At 39.1% G+C, this 25305-nt stretch overlaps 2 protein-coding genes and 1 long non-coding RNA gene across 3 annotated transcripts in view; 1 reads left to right on the top strand and 2 right to left on the bottom strand.

Annotated features, from left to right (window-relative positions):
• The window catches only part of LOC311627643 (disks large 1 tumor suppressor protein-like), a gene marked incomplete at its 3' end in the record, with an annotated part of 243407 nt that extends 230277 nt beyond the window's left edge, over positions 1 to 13130 (bottom strand). Inside the window, exon 1 of the mRNA XM_084894134.1 lies at positions 12071 to 13130. Coding sequence (XP_084750260.1) covers positions 12071 to 12089 — 19 coding nt within the window. The 5' untranslated portion in view covers positions 12090 to 13130. The remainder of the gene's footprint in view (positions 1 to 12070) is intronic.
• Positions 13131 to 14126: 996 nt separating this feature from the next.
• Positions 14127 to 22440, top strand: TMEM126B (transmembrane protein 126B). Its single transcript, XM_084895291.1, has 5 exons — positions 14127 to 14258; positions 19092 to 19210; positions 20493 to 20686; positions 21735 to 21846; positions 22098 to 22440. Exons 1-5 carry the CDS (start codon positions 14178 to 14180, stop codon positions 22279 to 22281), a joined length of 690 nt encoding a protein of 229 aa, XP_084751417.1. The 5' UTR covers positions 14127 to 14177; the 3' UTR covers positions 22282 to 22440.
• On the bottom strand, positions 15511 to 24929 carry LOC311628240. The gene is made up of 3 exons (XR_014795982.1): positions 24866 to 24929; positions 17059 to 18512; positions 15511 to 16834 (listed from the first exon to the last, which is right to left on the bottom strand). It is a non-coding gene; the product is annotated as an uncharacterized lncRNA (long non-coding RNA).
• Between the last annotated feature and the right edge of the window lie 376 nt (positions 24930 to 25305).

Raw genomic sequence — 25305 nt, 5'->3', positions numbered from 1 at the left:
GAGGGAGAAATAAGCTCTCAACTGCTCTGAACTCCATTCCGGGCGAGACTCTGGGGATTCAGACTCATAAGGGGAGAAACTGGACTGTCTGGCATCAGGCAGAACACGAGGGTAGCTTTCTCTCAGAGGTGTTTGCAGTGATTGTGGGACACTGAGACCCAAGGGGCCTCTTAGGGCAGGGTTGAGGATCAGCCATAGCTGTTTGCTCCACCCTGTTGATTCCCTGAGACCACACCCCACCCAAACTGTGTGCAGAGGCTTTTTTTTTTTTTTTTTTTTTTTTTAATATATATATTTTTTTATTGATTTTTTACAGAGAGGAAGGGAGAGGGATAGAGAGTTAGAAACATTGTTGAGAGATAAACATGAACCAGCTGCCTCCTGCACACCTCCCACTGGGGATGTGACCGCAACCAAGGAAATGCCCTTAACTGGAATCGAACCTGGGACCCTTCAGTCCACAGGCCGACGCTCTGTCCACTGAGCCAAACCTGTCAGGGCTGTGCAGAGCCTTTGCATATGAATGGCCTGGTCCTTTGCAATCTAAAATTACCTAACGAACTGCAGCTGGGTCAGAGAGACCCAGAACATCCAAAAGAAGGCCCAAGGCCCCACAGCAGCTTGCATTGCTTCACATCTGGGCCTCATCTGGGCAGTCCAAACAAAGAAGAGGAATCTGAAGATCTCTCCATAGCTCCTGCTGGGTGGCCTTAGGCAGAGGCTAAATTAGAACCTCCTTGGAGATCCAAGAGCCAGTGTACCCAGTGGTCAGAGTGGGACCATCCAGATTACAACTCCTCAGATCCATAAGGGACACACTCAGGGGGCAGACTCAGTGAGTACCAAAGCTCCACTGAAGCAAGTCCTGCCCGATAAGGGTGTCTCCTGCACATCGGTTCTCCCACTATAGTCACAGCTGGTCCCCACAGCCAATTGGCCTAAAGGTCAATTCCTCCCAGCGACACCAACAGCAATTAAGGCTTAACTACAACAAGACTGCACACAGTGCACCAAGAGTGTCCATCTCAGGTAATTGGGGAGGCTGAGCCACCGGCCCTATAGGACACCTCGCACACAAAGCTACTCTACCAACTCAGGGAAGCAGCCAAAATGCGGAGACAAAGAAACAGGTCACAAATGAAGGAAATGGAGGAAAGCAAACTACTGGATATAGAGTTCAAAAACCACGGTTATAAGATTATGCAAGAGTTTTCTAGAAAAGGCCAATAAATTTATTGAGACATTCAAGGATATGAAAAAAGGACCAACTAGAAATTAAGCATACACTAACTGAAATAAAGAATAATATACAGAGACCCAACAGCAGACTAGAGGATCGCAAAAATCAGTTCAAAGATTTGAAATACAAAGAAGGAAAAAACATCCAACTGGAAAAGAAAAAAGAAAAAAGAATCCAAAAAGTTGAAGATAGCGTAAAGAGCCTTTGGGATAACTTCAAGCATACCAACATCCGAATTATGGGGGTGCCAGAAGAAGAGAAAGAGCTAGATATTGAAAACCTATTTGAAGAGACAATGACAGAAAACTTCCCCTACCTGATGAAAGAAATAGACTTACAAGTCCAGGAAGTGCACAGAACCCCAAACAAAAGGAATCCAAAGAGGACCACACCAAAGCACATCATAACTAAAATGCCAAGAGCAGCTGAAACCGGTTTGGCTCAGTGGATAGAGTGTCAGCCTGCGGACTGAAGGGTCCCAGGTTCAATTCTGGTCAATGGCATGTATCTTGGTTGCAGGCACATTCCCAGTAGGGGGTGTGCAAGATGCATCTGATCGATGATTCTCTCTCATCGGTGTTTCTAACTCTCCCTCTCTCTTCCTCTCTGTAAAAATCAATAAAATATTAAAAATAAAAATAAAAATAAAATGCCAAGAGCAAAAGACAAAAAGAGAATATTAAAAGCAGCAAGAGAAAAACAATTGTTACCTACAAGGGAGTACCCATATGATTGTCAGCTGATTTCTCAACAGAAACTATGCAGGCCAGAAAGGAGTAGCAAGAAATATTCTAAGTGATGAATAGCAAGAACCTACAACCAACATTACTCTATTCAGTAAAGCTATCATTCAGAATTGAAGGTCAGATAAAGAGCTTCACAGATAAGAAAAAGCTAAAAGAGTTCATCACCACCAAACCAGTATTATATGAAATGCTGAAAGGTATTCTTTAAGAAGAGGAAGAAGAAGAAAAAGGTAAAGGTAAAAATTATGAACAACAAATACATATCTATCAACAAGTAAATCTAAAAATCAAGTGAATAAAAATATCTGATGTACAGAATAAACTGGTGAATATAATAGAATCAGGGGCCTGGAAAGGGAGTGGACTGACAATTCTTGGGGGGAAACTATATGAGGGGTGTGGGAAGAGACTGGACAAAAATCATACACCTATGAATAAGGACAGTGGGGGAGGTAAGGGCGGAGTGTGGGGTGGGAACTGGGTGGAGGGAAGCTATGGGGAAAAAAGAGGAACAACTGTAATAATCTGAACAATAAGGATTTATTAAAAAATTATCCAAAGAACATATATGCATAACCCATAGACACAGACAACACTGTAGTGATAGCCATCTTTAATACTGTCAAAAACAATAATAAAGTAAATTAATAAAAATGTGATAAAATATTTAAAAAATAAAAAGTCCGGTAGATAGAAACAATAAGTTCTTTATTCGTTCATTAAATATTTATTAAGTGTCTTACTATGTTTCAGGTATCAGAAACTTGATAGTAAACAAGGCAGGCAATATTCCACCCTCTCAGAGATTTTGGTCTGAAAGTAAAGATAAATAAGAAATTTCAACAACAAAGTAAAAAAATAAAATAGAGTGCAATAGTGCTATGTTGAGGTACCAGGTGCCATGGGAGCAGGGAAGTAAGTTGATGCCATATAAACCATGTTGAGTTTGGCCTTATATCCAAAGAGGAGTAAAAAGCCATGGAAATTTTTTAAATGAAGAGAAGCATGACCATTTTTTAAAGTTTTAGAAATATCACTTTTAAAAATATACTGATTTTTTATTGTTTTCAGAGAGGGAGAGGGAGATCAATGATGCCCAGGTGGCATCTCTCTCTCCCTCTCTCTTTCTCTTTGAAATCAATAAAAAAAGTATTTTTAAGAGAGAGAGAGAAAGGAACATCCATGATGAGAGAGTATCATCGATCTGCTACTAGGGATCAAACCCATAACCTGGGCATGTGCCCTGACAGGGAATCAAACCATGGCTTCCTGGTTCATAGGTCAGTGCTCAACCATTTAACCATACTGGCTGGGCTAGAAATATTACTTTAGCTACAATGTGATATATAGCAATTGAAACAAGAACAATTAAGTTTTTCTTTCTTACCATTTTAAGTGAATATATGCAAAATTGAACACAATTTTTATCATATTTCTATGACATTGTAACTAGCAAATAAAAATATTTTAATAGCAAGTACTTATATATGCTGAATTCTTATTATTTTTTTAATTTAAAAAATTAATTTTATTTATTTATTTATTTATTTTAAAAAAATTTAATATATTTTATTGATTTTTTACAGAGAGGAAGAGAGAGGGATAGAGAGTTAGAAACATCGATGAGAGAGAATCATCGATCAGCTGCCTCTTGCACACCCCTTATCGGGGTTGTGCCCACAACCAAGGTACATGCCCTTGACCGGAATTGAACCCGGGACCTTTCAGTCCGCAGGCCAACACTCTATTCACTGAGTCAAACTGGTTTCAGCTGAATTCTTATTATTGATGTTATTTTGTTATTTCGTTATTTTATAAATTAAGGATATTTGAAAATAATAAAATGATGAATACCAATAGAAAAGTTACTCTTGTACCTGGTCTTTAGAAAAGAAGCTTTTTAGTATTAAAAGGTGATACAGTTCAAGGTGGTACACCAAAGGTATCATTTTACTACTAATAAGCTTAGCTAGCATCTGATGAGCAACACTAAGCATTCTGCACAGATCACCTGATTCAATTTTTACAAAAACCCTGAGAAATACTATTTTGCAAATGAGAAAACAAGCTGAGAGAAGTAACTTGCCCAAGACTACACAATCATTAAGTGTTGGATCCAGGATTCAAACTCAGGTCTAGCTGTCACCAAAGCCCATACTTGTGTTATGCCACACTGCGAAAGGATCACAGTGTTGTTTTTCTGTAATTGTCCTTAGCAATTATACTTTACTGACTTGTCTGACCCCCAAAAAAGAATTTTCAATATACTTCAATACACACCTCCTTATATCCACGGCAGAGTAAAAAGCCATGGAAGATTTTTAAATGAAGCATGTTGATCATGATATTTCCCCTCTTGAAATAAAAATATCTATATATATAAAAGCCTAAGCAACTGTCTGACCATTAGACTGGCCAGTACCTATGATGTGCACTGACCACCAGGGAGCAGATGCTCAATGTAGGAGCTGCCTCACTGTGATGACTTGGCAGCTGTGGTCCTTGGGTGATGCACCAGGAACCAGAGAGGAGAGAGCCTGATTCCAGGGTGCGTTACCCGAGAACCCTCTTGAAATCTGGGATCCCTCAGGGAATGTCAGAGAGCCAGTTTCTGCAGGCCAGCCAGAGGGACTCCATCCGTGTATGAATCTGTGCCTCTACTATAAGTATAAAATGATGAATTTATATTATTGCCTTTCAAATATACCATGTTTTCAGACTTTCTATAAAAATGTTGAAGAGAACAGTGGGAAAAGTTCAAAGTTAAGTAGCAAAATATAAAAAGAAACACGAGAGCAAATTACGTCTTCAACTGAATATTGAAACGTGTATTATTCTAGTTGTAACAAACTAGAAAATTAAAATGAAAAAAAATACAGATAAAACTCTTTAAAAATGGTATAATTTAAATTGTGGGGAAATGTCTAGCCAGGTTTAAAGCAGGTCTAAAGATTGCACTTGCTTTGTAAATATCGGATGGCTTACAAATTACTTTAGTATATAAAAAAAGAAAATGCTCAAAAGAAATGACATCATAATCTATAAAAAAGCACAGGCTATGCAAGCAGAATTGTCCTTGTCATATCAGCATGGACTTTTATGACTCTGAACACAACTAACCTTCTTGAACCAGGTTTTTTTGTGTGTTTTTTTTTGTTTGTTTTGTTTTGTTTTTTAAGTATTCTATGACAAGGATTTGTGTAGAGCTTTCCTATGGTGTTCTTATTTGATAGACACAATAAGTTCAAGAGGTGACTACTAAGAGGGTTTCAGTTACTGACCATTCTAGTAATACTGAATTTGAAGCTCAATATGCTGATTTTCTTTAGATAAGACAACCAGCTGATGGAGATTGGATTCCATCAGTGGGCATCTCCATGATACCATTCACCTTTCAAGCAACACCATACCCATAAAGGGGAAAGTGTTGGTCCTATCACTAACTGCAAAAGTGAAGTTCAGACATATTATCTTCTTTAAAGTGAAAATAAACAATATACAGTGAGAGGGAATAGTATTAATCTTTTCAGAAAATGAAACATTCAGAAGGACATGATTTTCACAGGTCACCTGGTGGCATCATCATAAGAAGGCACATAAACTTGACTGCACATGTAGGAGACTGGCACTTTGAGAAAATCATTTTTTTCCCCTCCCCCTAAATTTTTCCATTTTCTTACTTCATATTCAACTTAGTAACTGGCTTTGTACTTTAGTGCCTCGGGGAGGTATGTGCTAAGACAGAAAACAGAGGGGTTTTTAAGTTATTCTACTTCTGCTTTCCTAAAACCTAAGCCCTCAGAATAAAAACAGAGTTTGTTACAGAGATAAGAGATTCTCAGGTACATGCAGAGAGAGACACTATCCCCAATCTAGACAAAGATTTTTGCAGCTGAAGGAAAGAGAGAGAAGTCTTTGGATCCTAAGCGAGCACCACTGTCTATTCCCTGGCACCACTGTGTGGAAGGCAGGAAGACCCCAGAGAGGAATGGCATCATGATGCATCTAAGTAAACAGAAACAAAGGAATTCTAGGGGGGAAATTCATGTCTTGGAAGTAGCAAATCTCTGCCAGGCCAGAAAGAACTATCTAGACACAACTCTTGTCTCAGAGGTAAGCTATTATAAACAGACTAGAGGCCCAATGCATGAAAATTCAGGCAAGATCAGGCCTTCCTCCCCCCCAGCTGCCAGCACCAGCTTCCCTCTGGCACCTGGGATCCGGGCTTCCCTCCTCTGGCCGCCAGCAGGCACCCAGGACCAGGCTGGCTTCCCTCTGGCCCCGGCTTCATCAGGAAGGACGTCTGGCCTAATTAGCATATTACTCTTTTATTATTATAGATTATTATTATAGATTATCAGTGACCAGAATATACTCCCATTCTAGAAACTCTACCATAACCTGGGGAAGTAGAGAAAACCTTACGCAGAATGGAGTTATTTTGTCCACCACTCAGTGACTAAGCATCAGAAATAAAGTTGAACTACAGAAGATGAATGGATATTTCTTACATTCCTAAAATTTACAGACTGAGAATCTATAATGATTGTAGGATCTTGTCTGTTCTAAAAGACTGGTCTTCTGACTACTAGTCTAGGGTTTTTTCCCCCACATTATCACTGATGATGATGATGATGATGATGATGATAATGATGACAACGACGATGATGACAACGACGACGACAGAGTTTTCAAGGCAAAGAAAATAATGATCTGAAACAGTTCTTTACCATTCCTCACATTGTTTGGTAACCTTCTACTTGTCTTGTATGTCTCATCTTAAATGCCATATCTCCCATAAAGAACTCCCTGATTCCTCTAGACGTGGCTGGGCGCTTCTCCTTTGTTTCCATGACAGTGTGTTAATGTCAACCAAACAACATTGAAACCCTTTCCACATCTGCCTTCCTAATATATTTTAAGCACCATAAAAGCAGAGACACTCATTCCTCACAGTGCTTGGTACATAGTAGGCACTAAATATTTGTTGAGTGAATAAATTGTTAAATAAATAAACAGAAAGCCATTCCTTAAATACACATATAATTTTACCTTTTAATTTTTAGCCCTGTTTTTTGGCTCAGTGGATGGAGCATCGGCCTGTGGACTGAAAGGCCCCAGATACAAATCCTGTCAAGGGCATATACCTTGGTTGTGGGCACATCCCCAGTGGGAGGCGTACAAGGGGCAGCTGATTGATGTTTCTCTCTCATTGATGTTTCTAGCACTCTATCCCTCTCCCTTCCTCTCTGTAAAAAATCAGTAAAAAAAATATTTTTTTAAATGTACATTTTATTACCTCTAAGGAATTTTAAATAAACAGAACCTAACAGGTTTATGCCACATCTTATCACACTTTCAATAACAAAGATGTCCCAGTGCTCCAAAATGATAGACCGCCTATAGATTTGCGGCCTCAGTGGCTAGCAAGATGGTGTCATCAGAAGAAATGGGCTACATAAACTTATCCATAATCTTTAAAAGTTTTAGCACAGTAATTCATTTTCACAGGACTTTCTACTTTATAATATCATTCCTCTTGATCTTAAATTTTTTAAAAATGGGGTCAAGAGAATTGTTTCATAATGGAGGTGATTTGGCCATAATTTTTGAAATAGCTTTGAGAAACTCACTAAAAAAAATGAACTTGTGCAGAAAGCTTACTAGTTGGAATTCAGAATGACTGACTGGACAGAAGAAACTGGGTAAAACTCATGACCCTTTGCTGACAAAGCAACCTACATTAAGGATACAGAGCCCTCATGCCTTGACTGCTACAAATTCCTGAGCAGGAAGTATAGCTGGGGAACAGGTCCTCCTCCCCCAGGAAGAAAAAGATTTTATACGTCTCAGCCTAATATTAAAAATATTTTAAAATCACTGACAAGATTAAATGTTAAGAGTATATATGGAGAGTATGTAATTAAGAGAGAAGAGCGAGCATTCTTATAGTTTAGTGAATATATTGTTATAGGATGGATTGATTAATTGAATGTTTGGCAAAGGCATAGAATGCCTTAAGTCAATGTTTTAAAAATCCAATATTTTGTGCACATCTTCTCACTGACTAGATTCTCCTATCCAAAGGAGAAACCATTTTTGGCATCAAAATATCATTTGCACACTTTACCAAAACATAACTATAAAAGAAATCTAATTAACATCATCTTAGTGCCATGCCTATTGTTTGCATCATAACATACTAGTACTCCTAATCAGTAATTGAATACAGAAGTATTCTTCTGTTTCTCTCTCCAGATGCTCTCTCTGTGTGCCTTCTGAATTAATGAATATTTTCCAACATCAAGAGTCTTGCAGCTTTATGATTTGCAGTAACCTTTTCAACCAAGGTCAAGATGAGCCTTTTGAGCAATTTTTAAACCTAAAAATTCTTTAATAAAAATTATCTAGCCCTAACTGGTTTAGCTCAGTGGATAGAGCGTCAGCCTGCACACTGAAGGGTCCCAGGTTCAGTTCCAATCAGGGGCACATGCCTGGATTGCAGGCTTGGTCCCCAGTAGGGGACATGCAGGAGGCAGCCGATCAATTATTCTCTTTCATCATTGATGTTTCTATCTCTCTTTCCCTCTCCCTTCCTCTCTGAAATATGTATTTTTTCACCAGTCTCTGGAAAGATTCAGTATGTAACTATTGGCTGAGGGGGAAAAAACTATGAAGTGTTGTGAAGTGGAAAAAGCATCTGTATATAAAACTGATACAACAAACATGAAAGTTTAAACACAAATTTGCAAAAGGTTCAGTCAATAAATTCAGGTACATATTTTGCCCTTTAGAGAATCTGGGGGGGGGGGGAGTTATTTTAAGAAGTTTAGAAAAACTAGTGATAAAAAGAGACTATACTCAGATAATGAAAGACAAATATAAATTAGTAAGATACTACAAAATAGAAATTAAGCCACACAGAGAAGGAAACAGATAATGAATTAAAAAAAATTAAAAAAAAAACTTTAAATGATGAAGGAATAAACAGAAGAGTTCGAAGGGGTTCCTTTTCCAAGCAGAGGAAGAAAAAAAGAAAAACAGAAGTGGAAGGAAAGACTGTGAATCCAGAAACAATCTCAATTTCAAAGATGCCCATGAGATGTATGACAACGTCATCTCTTTGAATTCTAATTACACATATTTGTTAAATATTTGTTTTACTCATATTTCAACTTTCTTTAAAAAGAACAATGCCAATGAATTGTGAAAATTATAGTATTTAACTTTCAGTACTTGGTGAAAATAAGGTTACACATACTCCATTATATAACCGAGAACAGTTGCAAAAAGAAAGACTTCAAAGAAAATAAAGCGTCGGAAAAATGAAAAATGTCAGGTACTTCTTTACCAATTTAAAACAAGTTCAGAAGATAATAGGACAATATATTTAAAACAGAAAGGAAATGAGCGCCAACCTCAAAGTATTAAAAGCATAGTTTTCTCTTACATAGTTAATAAAAAGAGAATAAAAATTGTTCAAAAAAGAAACTGCAATGTACTAAAAAAAATTCTAGTGAAGCATATTTTATCATTAAAATAGCAACTTTCCACTGAAAATACAGGTAAGGACACAACTGCCATTAACCTTTATTTCTTACATTAATCAATCTTGAAAATAGAAGTTTCATTGAAATAGCACTTTACCTTGATCTTGCATCATATCAGATAATGCTAATATAATTTATCTTAGATTAGCCCTGAATTTTCACAAGTTAAAATTGGTCAAAATGTGCTACAGGTTCAGTTGGGAACAAATCAAGTTATTACTGTAGAAAAGAGAATCCTGAATGAAAAGCAACTCTCAGAGAAAAAAAAATCTAATAAAGAAATGAAAAGTTGATAAAACTTAGATCTATAAAAATATGAAGAGAGTGGGGTGGTAGAGGTAGGAAGTAATGTCATAAAGCAAAAAAGCAGTGAGTACAGGAATTGGAGGTATACCAGTTTTAGCTTTTCTAAGAACAGTGAAGAATAGTACCCAAAAATGGACTCAGATGTCACACATCTATTCCCACTTCCCAATCACAGAATCTCCTCTCTACTTTTACAATAACACAAAATGGACACCAAATGAAAATTTCTTATTTTAATAAGAATATATTAAATCCTGAGTAAACACTTGGCTAAATGAAGATAGTTATTGCTAAAATTACATTAATCTAACTCTCCTGTCATATCCACCAGATGTAACAATGAAAAAAAAAAAAAAAGACCCAAGAGGACACTACACTATTCTGTACTCACTACAGAATAAAAATCCAGGTCAAACTTTAAAATATTTGTTTTACTCATATTTTAGAAATTATACAAAAGCTTAGCCAATTAAAAATAATAATGTACATGTCATAATTTGTTTGGATAGTTGTCTATAAGATTAAAAAAATAACTTAATATTAATAGTTTTAAGAGATTAAAACAAGATGCATTGTTCTAACTAGATCAATTCACAAAGTAAAATAATGCATATACTTTAGTATAACCCAAATATATACAGTCTTTGCTAATTAGAACTTGATTCCTTAAAATCTGATCCATTACAATCAATTCATTGTTAATGAAGGAAGTGGGGGGGGGAGAGAAGGAAAAAGGGAAAGAGGAAGAAAGGAAGAAAGAGAGAAAAAAGGAAATAAAATTTAAATTATTTCTCAGTAAGTATGACTTTCAATCATGTATAAGCAATTCTTGTAACTTCTTTTAAAGTTGAGAACTCTTAAGAGGTTCAGCCCACTAGAAACCTGAAAATCACCCTGCTAGCACAGTTATCTTTCCTTCTTCCCAGTCATCTTTTCTCTCTGGAGAACAATAAGTGGTAGAAAGGACATAGTTAAAACACACTACGAGTTAAATAAGTGAAGCAGCTCTGTCCTTTATTGGCTACATTACTAAAGCCATTTTGTCCCAGATAAGCCAATTGTGTTATGTACGGACAGGTGTGGCTCCAAAATCTCAGAGACAGTTGACTTCTCTGAGTGACGTTCTGGGGAAGAGTGGGAGAAGAGAATAATCCCAGCCTTAAATCCTAGTGTACAAAGGGATGTTTAATAGGGCGATTTCCTAAATGAGGTGTTTCAAAGGTTTTGTATATCATTGGCCATCTCCACAGATGCTGGTTGGGTAAAGCATCACACTGTTTCCTGGGTGCACCTTCCAAATCGACAGGTAGAAGGATTAATCATCTTGCATAGGCTTTAACCTTCATCCCCAAACTTCAGTTTCCGATCGTAGCAACTCACACAAATGGTCAGCATTTAGATCTAAGATAGCCTAGTATAATAGAGTTCAAGGGTGTTCATATAAATTTTGGTTCAAAACCCTTGAGAAAACTTTGTAGTTGATCTGACCTTCCATACCATGTCAAATAAAATAAAAATTTTATTTCACTACGATCCTTAGCAACAAAGATAATGTGCAGCAAAGCTACGCTGAAATGAATCTCCCAAGGACTAAGCTATAAAAAACTATACTTTAGGAACCCACTGATTTTGATTAATTTAAGGGAGGGATAAGAGGTGGGGATTCCGGTGTTTGATTCATTTGGGGAACTTGCCAATCATGTTATTGGATAAGGCATACATCTCAAAAAGCACGACAGTTACCAAGCTTGTATTTTAGCACCAAAGTGAAGATTCACACTAACGTAAACCCAAATATGAAATGTATTTTTAATCAAAAGATAAATAATAAATCCATCATTTTGTTCAGTGCAAACAACTGTGCTGTTTTTTCACAATATATAATTCACTTGATAAATGTTAAATCTATGAGGAAGAACTGGACTGTACACGTTTCTTTTTTAAAAGATTGTTTAAAACTGACCTTTAAAAATGCTACCGTAGATCCCAAATCTATGCCGATTATGGTGATTTAGACCACCTGATTTATGAAATCCTCCATGTCTGCAATTAAATACGATCATCCTACTTCATTTCACTTTAGCAAAATAACATTACTGAATGATGTGCCACAGAAAATGTTATTGTAATCAATATTTGCCCAAATTTTACTTTCAAAAGGAATACAATTTAAATGACAACTACCAGACCCAAGCAATATATATCACATAGGAAGCTTCATAGCCCACCTTTCTTCTTGACTGGCATTCTTGGTCTTTCCACTGCCACAGGGTTCAAGATCCCTTTTCAGGTCTCAACTTTATCCAACTGGATTGAGGCCAAGAGTCAGGTAACTGTTGCAAACCACTTCAGCTATTTGGTTTTGAAGTCCAGGCTGTCTTCTCTTTCAGATAAAGAAAAAATAATGTATTTTTTCCACAATTAAACTTTTGAAACTGCCCACAGAGTTTAGAGAAATAGAACTTCGGTTTTTATAAAATAGCATTGTTGTTTCTTTTTAAGCCGAGAAAATTATTGTAAGCATTAAAAACACGTTATTAAAACTCCTCTTCAGGCAGCAACATTTTTGGAGTTCAGTGACTAACTCAGTTAAGGCACAAACCAGATTCACAAAGCTGTTTCATTCCTCAACACATGATCGAACGCAAAGATGATCTGGTGGATGATCAAGATCCTCCGTTCTTTAGAGAAAAATTTAAATGCTCTCCACCCTCCCACCCACCCCCCCCCCCCCAAAGAAATACTTTTGAAAACCTCTTTGACTCTGATCTCTAAAAAAGGGTGGGTGGGTTTGAACAGTTTTCCGGAGCAGAACACACACTGAAAGGCCCCTTTTCTGCTTCCTGGACCAGAAGTTCCAGGTCTCACCCCTCAGTAAGGCAGGATCCAGCTTGCTGTCACTTGCATTTCTTTTTCTTCTTTTCTCTCCGAGCCCCTCAAGGCTTGATCCTTAATGCCCCCCTCTGATTCTGATCCTCCCATGTATTAACCGAGAGGATTGAAAAAGGAGGAAAGCAATCCCCTTGGCATGGAGACATTAAAGTGACAGCGCTACTCAATGGGCACTTGATGCAGGATGAGTTGGCGAAGCAGATCCCTCCACACTGGAGTCATTCACATCGTGCCATGTCTTCGCATCCCAAGCAGCTGCCTGCCCAGCGAGGAAAAAACAGCGAGAAAAACTGCTCCACGGCAGTCAAACCTCCCCGCAAAGGTGTTTTTTTCCGGAGACGCTGTAGCTGTAGTAGCATTAGGCATGTGAGCAACCAGCTGTGCAAAAAAAAAGAAAAAAAAGAAAAAAGGGGGGGGGGGTGGACGATTTACTAAATGAGAGTTTCGGCCGCTGGGCTCCCACCTCCACCCTTTCTCTCAGTCTCTCTCCAAAAAGACCCACCTTCCTTTTTGCAGATAAAAAAAATTGGGGGGCAGGCGATCTCGGCCCCCGCTGACCACCCCTGCCCACACCCCGCTCTGACAGAGAAGAGCACAGACACGTCCTGCACCCTCCACGCGAGGGAGTGTCTCCTCGGGCAGCAGGAACAGCAGCACTAGGAATTATATAACTCTCGCATTTGGCTCCTCTAAGACATGGAGGCTGGAGGGTCGGGGGGTGCCGGCCTGGGAGACACTGCCGGGCACGGAACGTGCAGCCAAAGGGCGCCAGGCCTCCTCGCTGCGCCCCCCGCCCCGAAACACTGGCTGGCAAGGGGTGGGGGTGGGGCTTCTCGGGAAGTGGGGTGCAACTGTCCCCCTCGGGTCCCTTTTAAGCGGAGTGAAAGGATGGAATATGAGCTAAGAGGGCACTGGAGACTGGGGAGAGGAGTCAGACCGCTGCGAGGGGAGGAGGAGGCCAGTCGGAGAGACCCCGGCGGCCGGTTGGGGGCTCGAAGGGGAGGAAGTGCCCGAGGAGCGGGAGCCTTAAGACACGGTCCAGGCCGGAGGGGCGAGCTCCTTCCAGGAAGGAAGGCCCGGGGCGGGCAGCTCGCCCCGGCGGAGGTGCCCACAAGCGAGGGAAACGCGCACCTTCCATCCCCCCGTGTTCGCAGCGCCCCACGTTCCCCTCCAGGTGGGAGAGGGAGCCGGGCTGACCAATAGCCGCGCTCGGGAACAAGGCGCTGGCAGGAGGGGCGGGCCTAACGGGCGTCCGGGCCTCCTGGGAGCCAATGAGCAGCCGTCGTTTCGGACGCCGCGCCCAATCACAGCCAGGATGGAGGGCGCGGCTTTTGACTGGGTCGGGGCGGGCCGGGACCGCACGCGAGAGAGAGGCGTGAGCCAGCGACCCCGCCCACCCCGGCGCCGGGGCCCTGCCCACCTGCCAGTCACGTGAGCGCCAAGATGGCGGCGCTCGGGCGCTCGGCGGGGGCTGACCCGAGTGAGAAAGGTGTGCCGCCGGTGGGAGCTGGGGAAATGCCCAAGGTAGGCGGGAACCCGGGGGAGAGGTTGGGACCGTGGTTTCTGCAGCCTCATGGGGTTGGCGGGCTCTTCTGAGATGATGCAAGTCAGAGGGTTTGAAAATCTAAAGAGAACAGCTCCCAAGTGCAAGGGTCTTCCAATGACGTCCCAGTGGCCATAGAAAGAGGCAAGAGAAAGTAGGAGACCTCAAGTCCAGTCTTGATGGCTTGCCGCTTGTCTTCTCGTGCCCCCGAGCCTTTGCACTGGCCTCACCTTCCACTTGAAATACCTCCCAGCACCTCTTCCCCCCCCCCATGCCCGCCCCTGCCAAATGCTCCTTTCAGCTCTATTGTATTGATTGATTTTGTTGTAAGGCAGCCGCACTGGGTGTTAGACCCATGGGGCCAGATCAAACCAAAACCAGAGCTCCGCAACCTCCGTACTTGGGTTCTGGCTAGGAAAGAATTCAGAGCAAGATCCAAATAACTGTAGGAACGTGTATTTGGTGAATCACAGAGGTAGGAGAAGTCATTCCTGGACGAAATGGGCTTAGGAAACAAGTTGTGGAAGTAAAGGAAGGGCCCTTGGAGCTTAGGTGTGAGGGGGCCAAAGGTAACAAGCCTGGGTTGGGGAGGGAAGGGAAAAGGTACCGCTGCTCCCTGGAGGGAGAGCCAGCTGGGTCCTGTCCCAAAGGTTTTAAGGGTGGAGATTTTAGGGCGGTCCCAGAAGATGATCTCAGTAGAATATTCAGCAGCTTTCCAGGTGTGTCCTCTCGGGGTTGTGGACTCCACTGATTGATTGGCGGGCACCAGGATAGGGGGTCATTATTCAATGCAGCTGGTCCCAGCTTCAGCCTGGGCTGGTTTTGTAGTTGATCTGGGCCTGGTGCTGAAATATTACAAGAAGGGAGGAAAGGTCAGGGGGTCTGAGCCACAGACCGACATGCTAGGGCAGTGTTTCCCAAACTTCTCTCATGATGAGAATCACCTGGTGGAGTTGTTAAAACACAGATTCCTGAATCCCAACTAAGAAGTGCTAAACTAGAATTTTTGGGAACATATAGGTAAAATTGTATACTTAACTAGTGCTCTAAGACAGATGTTATATACAGAGCACTAAGTTAGATATGCAATTTTACCTATATGTTATCAAAAATTCTAGTTTAGCACTTCTTAGTTGGGATTCAGGAATCTGTGTTTTAACAACTCCACCAGGTGATTCTCATCATGAGAGAAGTTTGGGAAACACTGTGCTAGGGGAAGAAAAGTCACCTAAAGTTGATTGTCCCTTGCTACCCCTTAGGCAGGGCCTTCTGTACCTGGCCCATCATCCTTGATCTGCTCATGTCTGTCTAACCACCTACAATTTTAGAGAGCGAATGGAGAAACATGGATTTGTTCCACTTACTTATGCATTCATTGGTTGATTTTTTGTATGTTCCTGACCAGGATTGACCGGTGGTAACCTTGGCTATGGGACCACACTAACCAACGGAGCTACCCTCCTAGGGCTCAGTATTTGCTTAAATGTCACTTACTACAGAAAACCTTTCCCGCACTTTCCTAGCTAGGTTAAATATATTCTTTCTTATGTTTTTGTTTTTGTTTTTTTTCTTTATAACACACTAAAGGCCTGGTGCACGAAATTTGTGCGGGGGGGGGGGGGGGTGTACAGGGGGGAGCTCATCCTGGTCTGCACTCTCTTGCAGTCTGGGAGCCCTCAAGGGATCCCTGCCTGACGGAGCTGGCCTAACCCAGCAGTTGACATTCCTTAGCATGATCCTGGCTTCTGGTTGAGCAGCACACTCCTTGTGGGAGTGCACTGACCAGCAGGGGAAGCTTCTGCATTGAGCTTCTGCCCCCTGATGGTCAGTGCGAGTCAATTTACATATTAGCCTTTTATGATATAGGATTCATTATGTTTAAATTATGTGTGTGTTTGTCCTGACCTCCCTCTGCGTTGTGGATTCCTGAGGACTGACCACATCTCGATTATCTCAGGGGCTATCAAATGAGGAATGAATATGGTATAAAACTTAAAGTCAGGTGACATAGTACGATAAAAGCACTACATAACCATAAAATATTTTGCAAACTATAAACCTTCATAAATTCACTTTCTAGTATATTGAATGGCCTTGGACTAATTTTGATATCAAATGTTGGTTATAGCAAAATCGTTACATTTCAATACTTATTAAAAGTCTATCAGAAAGTTACCCAACAATTTTTGCTTTAATAACAGTGCCTTCCAAAGACTAGGCAGGAATTCAAATATTTCCTGAACTGTTTGAGTATTTTAGGATTATAATCCTGGGTGTCTGTGTTCCCTATATACGAAGATGCAGACAAGGTACAAGGTTGATACAAGTCATTACCTGAAAGTTTTGTGGGGAGTAAGGAATTTCAGTGACTTAGATAATAGCAAAACATAAATTTATCCAAGGTTTCTGATTATGATGTTACTGACTTCTGCCTTCCTAGAACATTATAGAGCCTCTCTCAGATATTACTATCTCTTCTCTTCCATTTCCCATTTAGATGTCAGAGAGAGGCAAGCAATTTAAGTCTAGTCCCTGAGAAATTGTAATTTGTATTTCCCTGTTCTCCCCAGATTTTTTTTTTTTAAATATATATTTCATTGATTTTGTACAGAGAGGAAGGGAGAGATAGTTAGAAACATTGATGAGAGAGAGTCATCAATCTGCTGCCTCTTGCACATCCCCTACTGGGGATGTGCCCGCAACCAAGGTACATGCCCTTGACCGGAATCGAACCCGGGACCCTTCAGTCCTCAAGCCGACGCTCTATCCATTGAGCCAAACCGGTTTTGGCTCCCCAGATATTTTTAAAAAGAAAATAGAACTACCCGAGTACAGTCTGCAATGATGCAGGGAAGGAAACTGGCCCATTATTATTGTGCAATATTCACCAAGGTTCAAAGGAGCCCATATCTTTAGGATACTGATACCAGAGATGAATTGGCCTGGCTTTTCATTAGTTAGGCTTAGTACTGCTTCATATCACTTATTCAGTAAGTGAATATTACAGTGATGTTCAACAAGTGTCCATTGACTACCAGCATAAAAAGAATCACCGGGTCCTTGGTGGTTTTGCCCACAGACTGAAAGTTCCCAGGTTCGATTCTGGTCAAGGGCATGTACCTCAGATTTAGGTTCCATCCCCAACCCTGGTTGGGGCGTGTGTGGGAGGCAACCAATCGATGTGTCTCTCTCACATCAGTGTTTATCTCTGTCTCTCCCCCTCCCTTCCACTCTCTCTAAAAGTCAATGGAAAAATATCCTCAGGTGTGGATTAACAACAACAAAAAAGAATCACTGGTACTACTAAAATAAAGATTTCTAGGCTTCACTCTACTCCTACTGAATCCAGATATCTCAGGAGGAAGTTCAAGAGACTGCATTTTAAATAATTTTCCAATGTGATTCTTGTGCACATTAAATGTTGAGAATCACTGACTTATTAAGTATCTTCTGTGTTACTGTACTTAATCCACTCTAATTCTCTTGCCCTGTACTTCTGAAATATGAGATTTAGTCTGTGCCCTTGACTACATAAATTTAATGTTACTAATGTGGAGGTTGGTATAAATTGTGAAGGGCCGTAGATTTTTTTAATATCTATTCGTTGGCTAATCTGGAGTCTCATAATGCTTTTGTGGCAAAAGATTTAATAAATGTTTTTATTAAAAATTTTCATGGAGATCTGAGAATCTTACCCAGAACACAACATTCAGAAAGGAACCTTTCCGACAATCTAGTTTTTTGTTTTATTCTGTTTTCCCACTGGTGTCTGTTAAGATGCTTTTGGCTAAACACTCGTGATCCCTTGACATTGACAAGCCATCTCTTCATACATCACACTTGGGACACAGGAACCTTCCAGCCCTAGTGCCTAGTGCCATGGGTACTGGCTCACTGGCATGCCACACAGCAGTTTCCAGTAAAGTCCCTGCTTCGCCCTGGGCACTACTAAGAAGTTGGACATGTAACTTACATAATTGGGAGCCATGATCCACTGTGTCTTCCTAGCCTGGAACACCATCCTTCTTTCTGAAGTTCTCTCTCACTGTTCTCCAAGGCAATCCTGCTCTCTCCCATCTCTCGAGGAAACTCAACATAATCTCCAAAATGAGTGCAGGCTTTCAATCTCTTTCATAGGATAGAGGTTGTTGTCAAGAAATAGCTACTGTTTTCTTCCAGCTCTGATAAAGCTAGAGCAAGGAGAACTGCAAAGGGCCTGGCTACCTTGGGGAAAACTATAGGGAAAACAAAAATATTTCAGTAAGTTATCCTTCTACACTATGTCCTGAAGCAAGTCAACCTTTCTGAACCTTATTTTTCTCATCTGAAAAATTGGAGATGATTATTGTCCTACCAACTTTTCAAAATTATTATTATTATTTTTAAAATATATTTTATTGATTTTGTACAGAGAGGAAGGGAGAGAGATAGTTAGAAACATCAGTGAGAGAGAGTCATCGATCAGCTGCCTCTTGCAAACCCCCTATTGGGGATATGCCCGCAACCAAGGCACACGCCCTTGACTAGAATTGAACTCGGATCCCCTCAGTCCCCAAGCAGATGCTCTATCCATTGATCCAAACCGGTTTCCGCAAATTTTCAAAATTATTGTGTAAATCAAAAAAGACATGGTATAGCAGATAATAAGAACTCACTAAATGTTGATTGAATCATTAACGAAGTAGGTAAAAGCAGATGACAATATGTGACACATTACTATAGTCTAAATGTTTTTTAATTGGAATCTGTAGAATTTATAAGGTCTAATATTAATATCATTAGCTATTATGGTTCTCCAATTTTGTGTTTTCCAGGACATCAAGATGGCAACATACACACGTGGTCAACCCAACCCCTCTCTAGGAGATAACAAACTCGGATCAATGGTCATTGAAATCATAGAAAAAAAATTTGAATATCTTAGAAAAGAAAAGTAAGAGACACACACAGGCTGAAAATCAATTACTTTTTCCTGCAGATCTGAATTTCTGTTGTCTCTGAATATCTAAGATTCTCTTAACTTTATTGAGTTGGTTATGAAGAAAGCTTATTTAAAAAAAAAATGGAGAAAAACATGGGTAGATGAAAATAGTGGTCTGTTAGAATATTGGAATTGTGGATAATTACTTTTGCATCTTAAAAAATGGCCAAAATTGTTATTGAAATGTTATTTGTCCAATAAACATTTTAAAATTAAAAGTAATTAGGAAAGCCTGACCAGTGTGGCTCAGTTGGTTGGAGAGTTGTCCTGTACACCAAAAGATTGTGGGTTCGATTTCCGATCAGAGCACATACCGAGGTTGTACGTTCGAGCTCTGGTTGGGTGCATACAGGAAGCAATTGATCTATGTTTCTCTTTCTCTCTCCCTTCCTCTCTCTTTAAAATCAATTAAAACACACACACACACAAACACACACCCATATCCTCAAATGAGGATTTAAAAACTTTTTTTTTCTTTCGTAAATAGGAGAGTATCGGTGGGAGGCTACTTATATTTAATTGATGACCAGTTGTAATTCTATTCAGTTTAGAATTGATTACCTTAACCACAGTGCTGAGTTCAACAAACAGGAATATAGATCCCATGATGTACATATAGTTTCATATTACCATTTTGACTTTTTAGATTTTTAGAGCTCAAAAATAAAATCAAAGATGTTGACCTTATACCTTATATATTTCTGGATTTGGGTATGGGTCAGAATAAGTAAAACTAGATCTAGCAAATCTCTTTGGATGAAGTTTTGGAAATCCTTAACAAGTTACTTTAAATGTATCTGGACTAATTAAAAATAATTATTTTCTAGAAAGCCTAACCAAATATAAAAGCCTAACCAAATATACTGCTCTTAAGGTCGTTTTTCTGAAATGACCTTAAGAGCAGTATTCTTGGATTTAGATATAAAATTTGGCTACATTGTAACATATAGTCATATTTCTTTGTGGCTAAAATGTATTCTCTCTCTTTAAAAGAGCTCCATTTTAGAACCACTGTAAATATTCTAAGAGAATTATATCCTCTGATTAGAATGAATGTTTCATGAAGAATAGGATTTTTTTCTGTATTCACTGCCCTATCCTCAGCATGTACGTTTCATATAGTAAGTGCTCAGAAATATCTGATGCTGAGTAAATATGTGATAACAAATGACTACCCGGGAAAAAGGTACCCATTAGGAAAATATGTTAACCTTGTTCATTGTTTCTCCATCAGTACTTTAAATATACGTGCGGCACTGCTCATTGGAACAACAACTGGTCTCTCTGGAATACTGGCCAACTTCCTTTTCAGACACTGCTTCAAGGTTAAACATGATGCTTTGAAGACATATGCATCATTGACTACACTTCCGGTTTTGTCTACCTTAATTACTTATAAGTTTCTTGTTACAGATCCTTTATATTCAGGTAAATTTAAATTCATTAAAGTATACTGTGTTCATGTCTAAGTAAAATTACTCATTAACATATACTGTTGCTACTACTAATAATAATCCCTTACATTTGTATATTGCTTTACCACTTACAAAGTACCTTCACATATATTGTCCTCTTTCATCCCACAACAGCCCTCCTAATAAGACAGGGCGAGTCGTTTTTACAAATAAGCAGCAAAAACAGAGACATGTTCAAGTCTAAGAAGCAGCATAATATACTGACATAAAAGCAGGCTTTGGCAGATTACACATGATTTCAGACCCTAACTACTATTTGAATTTTGTGACATTTATCTGAGACTCAACTGAGTCTTATCTATGAATTAGGACTAAATACTTACCTCACAGGATTGTGAGAATTAAGATGGTGTATGTTAAATGCCTAACATAGTATGTGGTATATTATGGGCTTCTAATGTTATTTCCTGCTTCCTCCCATTATGTTAAATTTCACATCTAGTAATTGATGGAACCTCTCAATCCCTGTGCATTAGATCCCTGCCTAAATCTCTCTTCCCCAGGGAAACCTCCTCTGATTCCCTCAAGGTATCTAGATACATTCTCTATACATTTTACCTTCAAAGCATTGTGCACCCTTAAAAGTATTTATAAATATTTGTCTAATATCTTTCTTTCCTGATTGACTAGCCTGAAGGTTAGATATTGGGTCTCTTTTATGCAACACTGTACCCCTAGCACTTAGCATATGTATGACGCATAGACAATAAAAATGGATTAACCTGGAATCCAGAAGTCTGGTGAGCTAGTTTAATTCTTTATTATAAAGTTGTTTCTGCATATATGTAAGAGATAACTTTCCTAATGTAAAGTGCAATAAAAGCACTTTTAAGACATGGTGCATTTAGTCAGTCATATGCTGTAGACTGTATTTCTAGTATTATTCCTACTGTTTCACTGTGGTTGAGGACAGTGCAGGTAACTACTCTTTGAGGGCACACGACTTTCCTAATGTTTATCCTGAGTTTTAAAGAGAGATCAAATTTACTTGTGTTTTCCAGGTAATATAAGCATGGAAGAATGTGCTCTGAGAAGTTCACTGGTTGGCATAGTATGTGGTGTTTTATATCCAACTGGTTTGGCTTTTTCTAAAAATGGACGTCTGGCAGTAAAGTAAGTCTGACTATTCCTTCTCTTCCTTACTTGTTTAAAATATTTATATATATTAGTAAAGTCTCCTTATTCTTTAGCTGCCATTGATACATTTTAATCAAAATATAGTAGTTTGATATTTCAGATAGCTAACATTTAACTTTTTTTGCTAGCTACATGAAAGACCTAGAATAAAAATTATCAATGTAGGAAAAATCAAATTCTTCATAGAATATGCATCCAGAAGTACTTACCTATTTTTTCCTTTTTAGGTACCATACTGTTCCACTGCCACCAAAAGGAAGGGTTTTACATCATTGGATGATGCTTTCTCAAACAGATATAAAAGGAATGTTGATTCCTCTAGCCTTTCAGATAGTCTTTGGAGTATTTCTTGGTATAAAACATTATGAAATATTTCAGAGTACGTTAGAGAAAACTGTACATGAAGATTAATCAAATAGTGAATGGATTTTTTTATGGTGAGGACTCGGGTATTGCTGAAAGAGTTCAAAGTAACTCTGGACAATTTGTTTCTATTCTTCTGCCTAGTGTATAGCAGGTTCTCAATAAATATTCAGGAACTCAATAAATAAGTTTTTTCTTTCTTCCTCATTGTATGTGAAAATGGGTTTACGCCTCAAGTTCTGATCTCCTGTCACTCATCAAACATTTATTGAGCAACAACTGCCTCTCAGGCACTGTGTTACATATAATAAGAAATGGTCCTTATCCAGAAGGAACTCAAAATTAGAAGATAAATTAAACATTTGAGCACACAGCATTAGAGAGTTTGAGAAGTATACACATAATTCTGTGGCCACATTGAGGATGTGGATCTTAACTATTTGGGCAAAAGGGAAAACTATAGAGAAGTAACATTTGACCTAATTTTTAAGAAGTTGAAAGTTCATAAGAAAGCAAAATACAGAAATAGCGTACAGCCCATTCCTTCACTCTAAACTCTAATTCAGCTAGCTTCTTATAGCTAACAAATTTTTTTCACTGTGCTGTTTAAAGAATATATATTGAGTGACTACTGGCTATGCATTTATATAGGCACCAGGGGTACAAAGATTCAGTCCCTACCCTCATCAAGTTTAAAAGCTAAAGGAAGAAATCAAAGCATACTTCTTTGAGTCTGCTAGGGCATTCCTGAGCTACACATTTATCTTAGTTTAGGAATAAATACTGTCTGATGAAAAGATACAGAATGGAAACCCACAGCCCATTCTCCTTGTCTTAACCATATTTATATTGAGACTAAAGATTTGATCATCTGAGGCCCCAAGCAACCCAAAGTAGAAATGGAAGTCTTAATAAGGTGTTTATGGCATCATATATAACAAAGTAAAATATGTGTATTCTTTTGCTAATGAAAAAAAAAAAAAGCCATATAGCTTTGTATTTTCAGAATAATTTATGATAACTTGAAACTCTAAGGAAAGGGCAAGTAATTGGGGGTGGGGCGAAGGAGGTGCAGGGGAATCAAGTCAAATAGATAACTAGATCAATGGTATTCATATTTTAACTCAAATTAGTATATGACTACATGAATACTTTCTCGTGAGATACTCAAATGATCCAGAAATATATATACAAGGTGGGGCAAAAGTGGGTTTACAGTTGTATGTGAACACAGAGACTACTTGTATTATTATTTATTAATCGTATTATTTTCCATATGAGCAACTGTAAACCTACTTTTGTTGTCCCTGCTATGAGAACTCCCTCCCCCCATTTCCTCCAACTGTGTTAACCAATGTATCCTATATAATGAAAGGCTAATATGCAAATCGACCAAAAGGTAGAATGACCAGTCACTATGACACGCACTGACCACCAGGGGGCAGACACTCAACTCAGGAGCTGCCCTCTGGTGGTCAGTGCACTCCCACAGGGGGAGCGCTGCTCAGCCAGAAGCCGGGCTCATGGCTGACGAGCAGAGTGGCGGTGGCGGGAGCCTCTCCCACCTTCGTGGCAGTTGGACATCCCCCAAAGGCTCCTGCAGGCCAGAGAGAGCGCAGGTCAGACTGAGGGAACCCCCCTGCCAGTGCACCAGGCCTCTAATATATATATATATATATATATATATATATATATATATATATATATATATATATATTTATATTTGCTAAATAGAACAAGACTTGAAAAGTCCTCCTGCTCTCCCACTTCATTCTATTTCTACTCTATTCGCAGGGGTAACCACTATCAAGTTAGCATGCCTCTTGCAGTTTTCTTTTGTTAGATTTTTTTTTTAAATAAATTGTATTATCCATACATATTATGCTGAAAATTTTCACTTAACCATATGTCTTGGAGATCTTTCTAACTCATTACATATACCAACACATTCTTTTTAGTGGCAGTACATTCTTGATGATTCCAATATTCACATAAATGATCCTTCCAGCACCCCGGTCTCCCTACCACTTATTCCCATGGTCATACTTTAGACCTGACTGAAATAACAGACAGAAGCCACTATTCAGTATTTGAAGTGTGAATATCCTAAATTGAAATGTGTAAAATACACATCAAGTTTAAAGATTTACTATGTAAAAAAAAGAATGTAAAATATCTTATAAATAATCTATTGATTACATGTTTAAAGGTTACTCAGTAATATTGGGTTAAATAAAAGAAAATTAATTTGTTTTTTCAATGTGTCTACTAGGAAATTTCAAATTATATACATAACTCACAATACATTTTCATTTCTACTACGTTACTTTAGACCTTGTCATTATCAAATTCAAATTCTTCACATTCTCAGTTTTAAAATCCAATTTTATCACTATCTCCTGTCCTTCAAGTTCATTTCATTCTCAGGCCACGACTCCAGCATTACTTCAGCCTTTCCAGAAGCTATAATCCAACAGTCCCACTAACTTTTCACTGTCCCTCATCCCCTCACATCCTTATTGCCCTTCTCCAGTCTCAGCCACATCAATCTTTTTAAAGTTTCCCAATCTCAAGGCAAAAGATGAAAACAAAAATAACTAGCTAAAGTTGATAGTTAAATAAAGACACTGACCTCTTTGTTTTCTTTTGTGAATTTTCTGTTCATGTCTTTTGACCATTTGAATTGTATTAGAAAGTTGGTCCGAAGGTTGTGGGTTATTGTTAAGCTGAATTGTATTAGAAGCTCTATAAATTGTTTTATTTCCTCATATGCTTAAGTAGTAATCTGAGACATACAGCAAGGTTGACTTATGTTCATCCTCCCTGCCATATGAAAGCAGAAGAGACTTGTATTTCATGCCATGATTTCAATTTGCCTTTTATACAATAGAAATGTCTAGGAATTCTTGCCCAAGTGGTTGTCATACCGTAGATCTGAAAGAGGAAATTAAGGCAAACTTCATCTGGGTGAACCACAATGAAGAAAAGCAGCAAGAGGTGTCAGATACAGCCTGGTTCAAATCCTAGCTTCACTAATTACCAACAGGCTATTTCACCTATCTGCATCTCAGT

This window comes from Pipistrellus hanaki, assembly GCF_964339955.1.
Source record: "Pipistrellus hanaki genome assembly, chromosome: 9".
NCBI classification, from domain to species: Eukaryota; Metazoa; Chordata; class Mammalia; order Chiroptera; family Vespertilionidae; genus Pipistrellus; species Pipistrellus hanaki.
The sequence above is the reverse complement of the archived record's forward strand: the minus strand, read 5'-3'. Positions and strand labels throughout refer to the sequence as shown.

Excerpts from the sequence above, each read along its gene's own strand:
- TMEM126B (XM_084895291.1), top strand. The coding sequence starts at position 14,178 with ATGGCGGCGCTCGGGCGCTCGGCGGGGGCTGACCCGAGTGAGAAAGGT. Across the intron at positions 19,211-20,492 it reads GAATATCTTAGAAAAGAAAA|TACTTTAAATATACGTGCGG; the intron begins GTAAGAGACACA and ends TTTCTCCATCAG. Across the intron at positions 21,847-22,097 it reads AATGGACGTCTGGCAGTAAA|GTACCATACTGTTCCACTGC; the intron begins GTAAGTCTGACT and ends TTTCCTTTTTAG.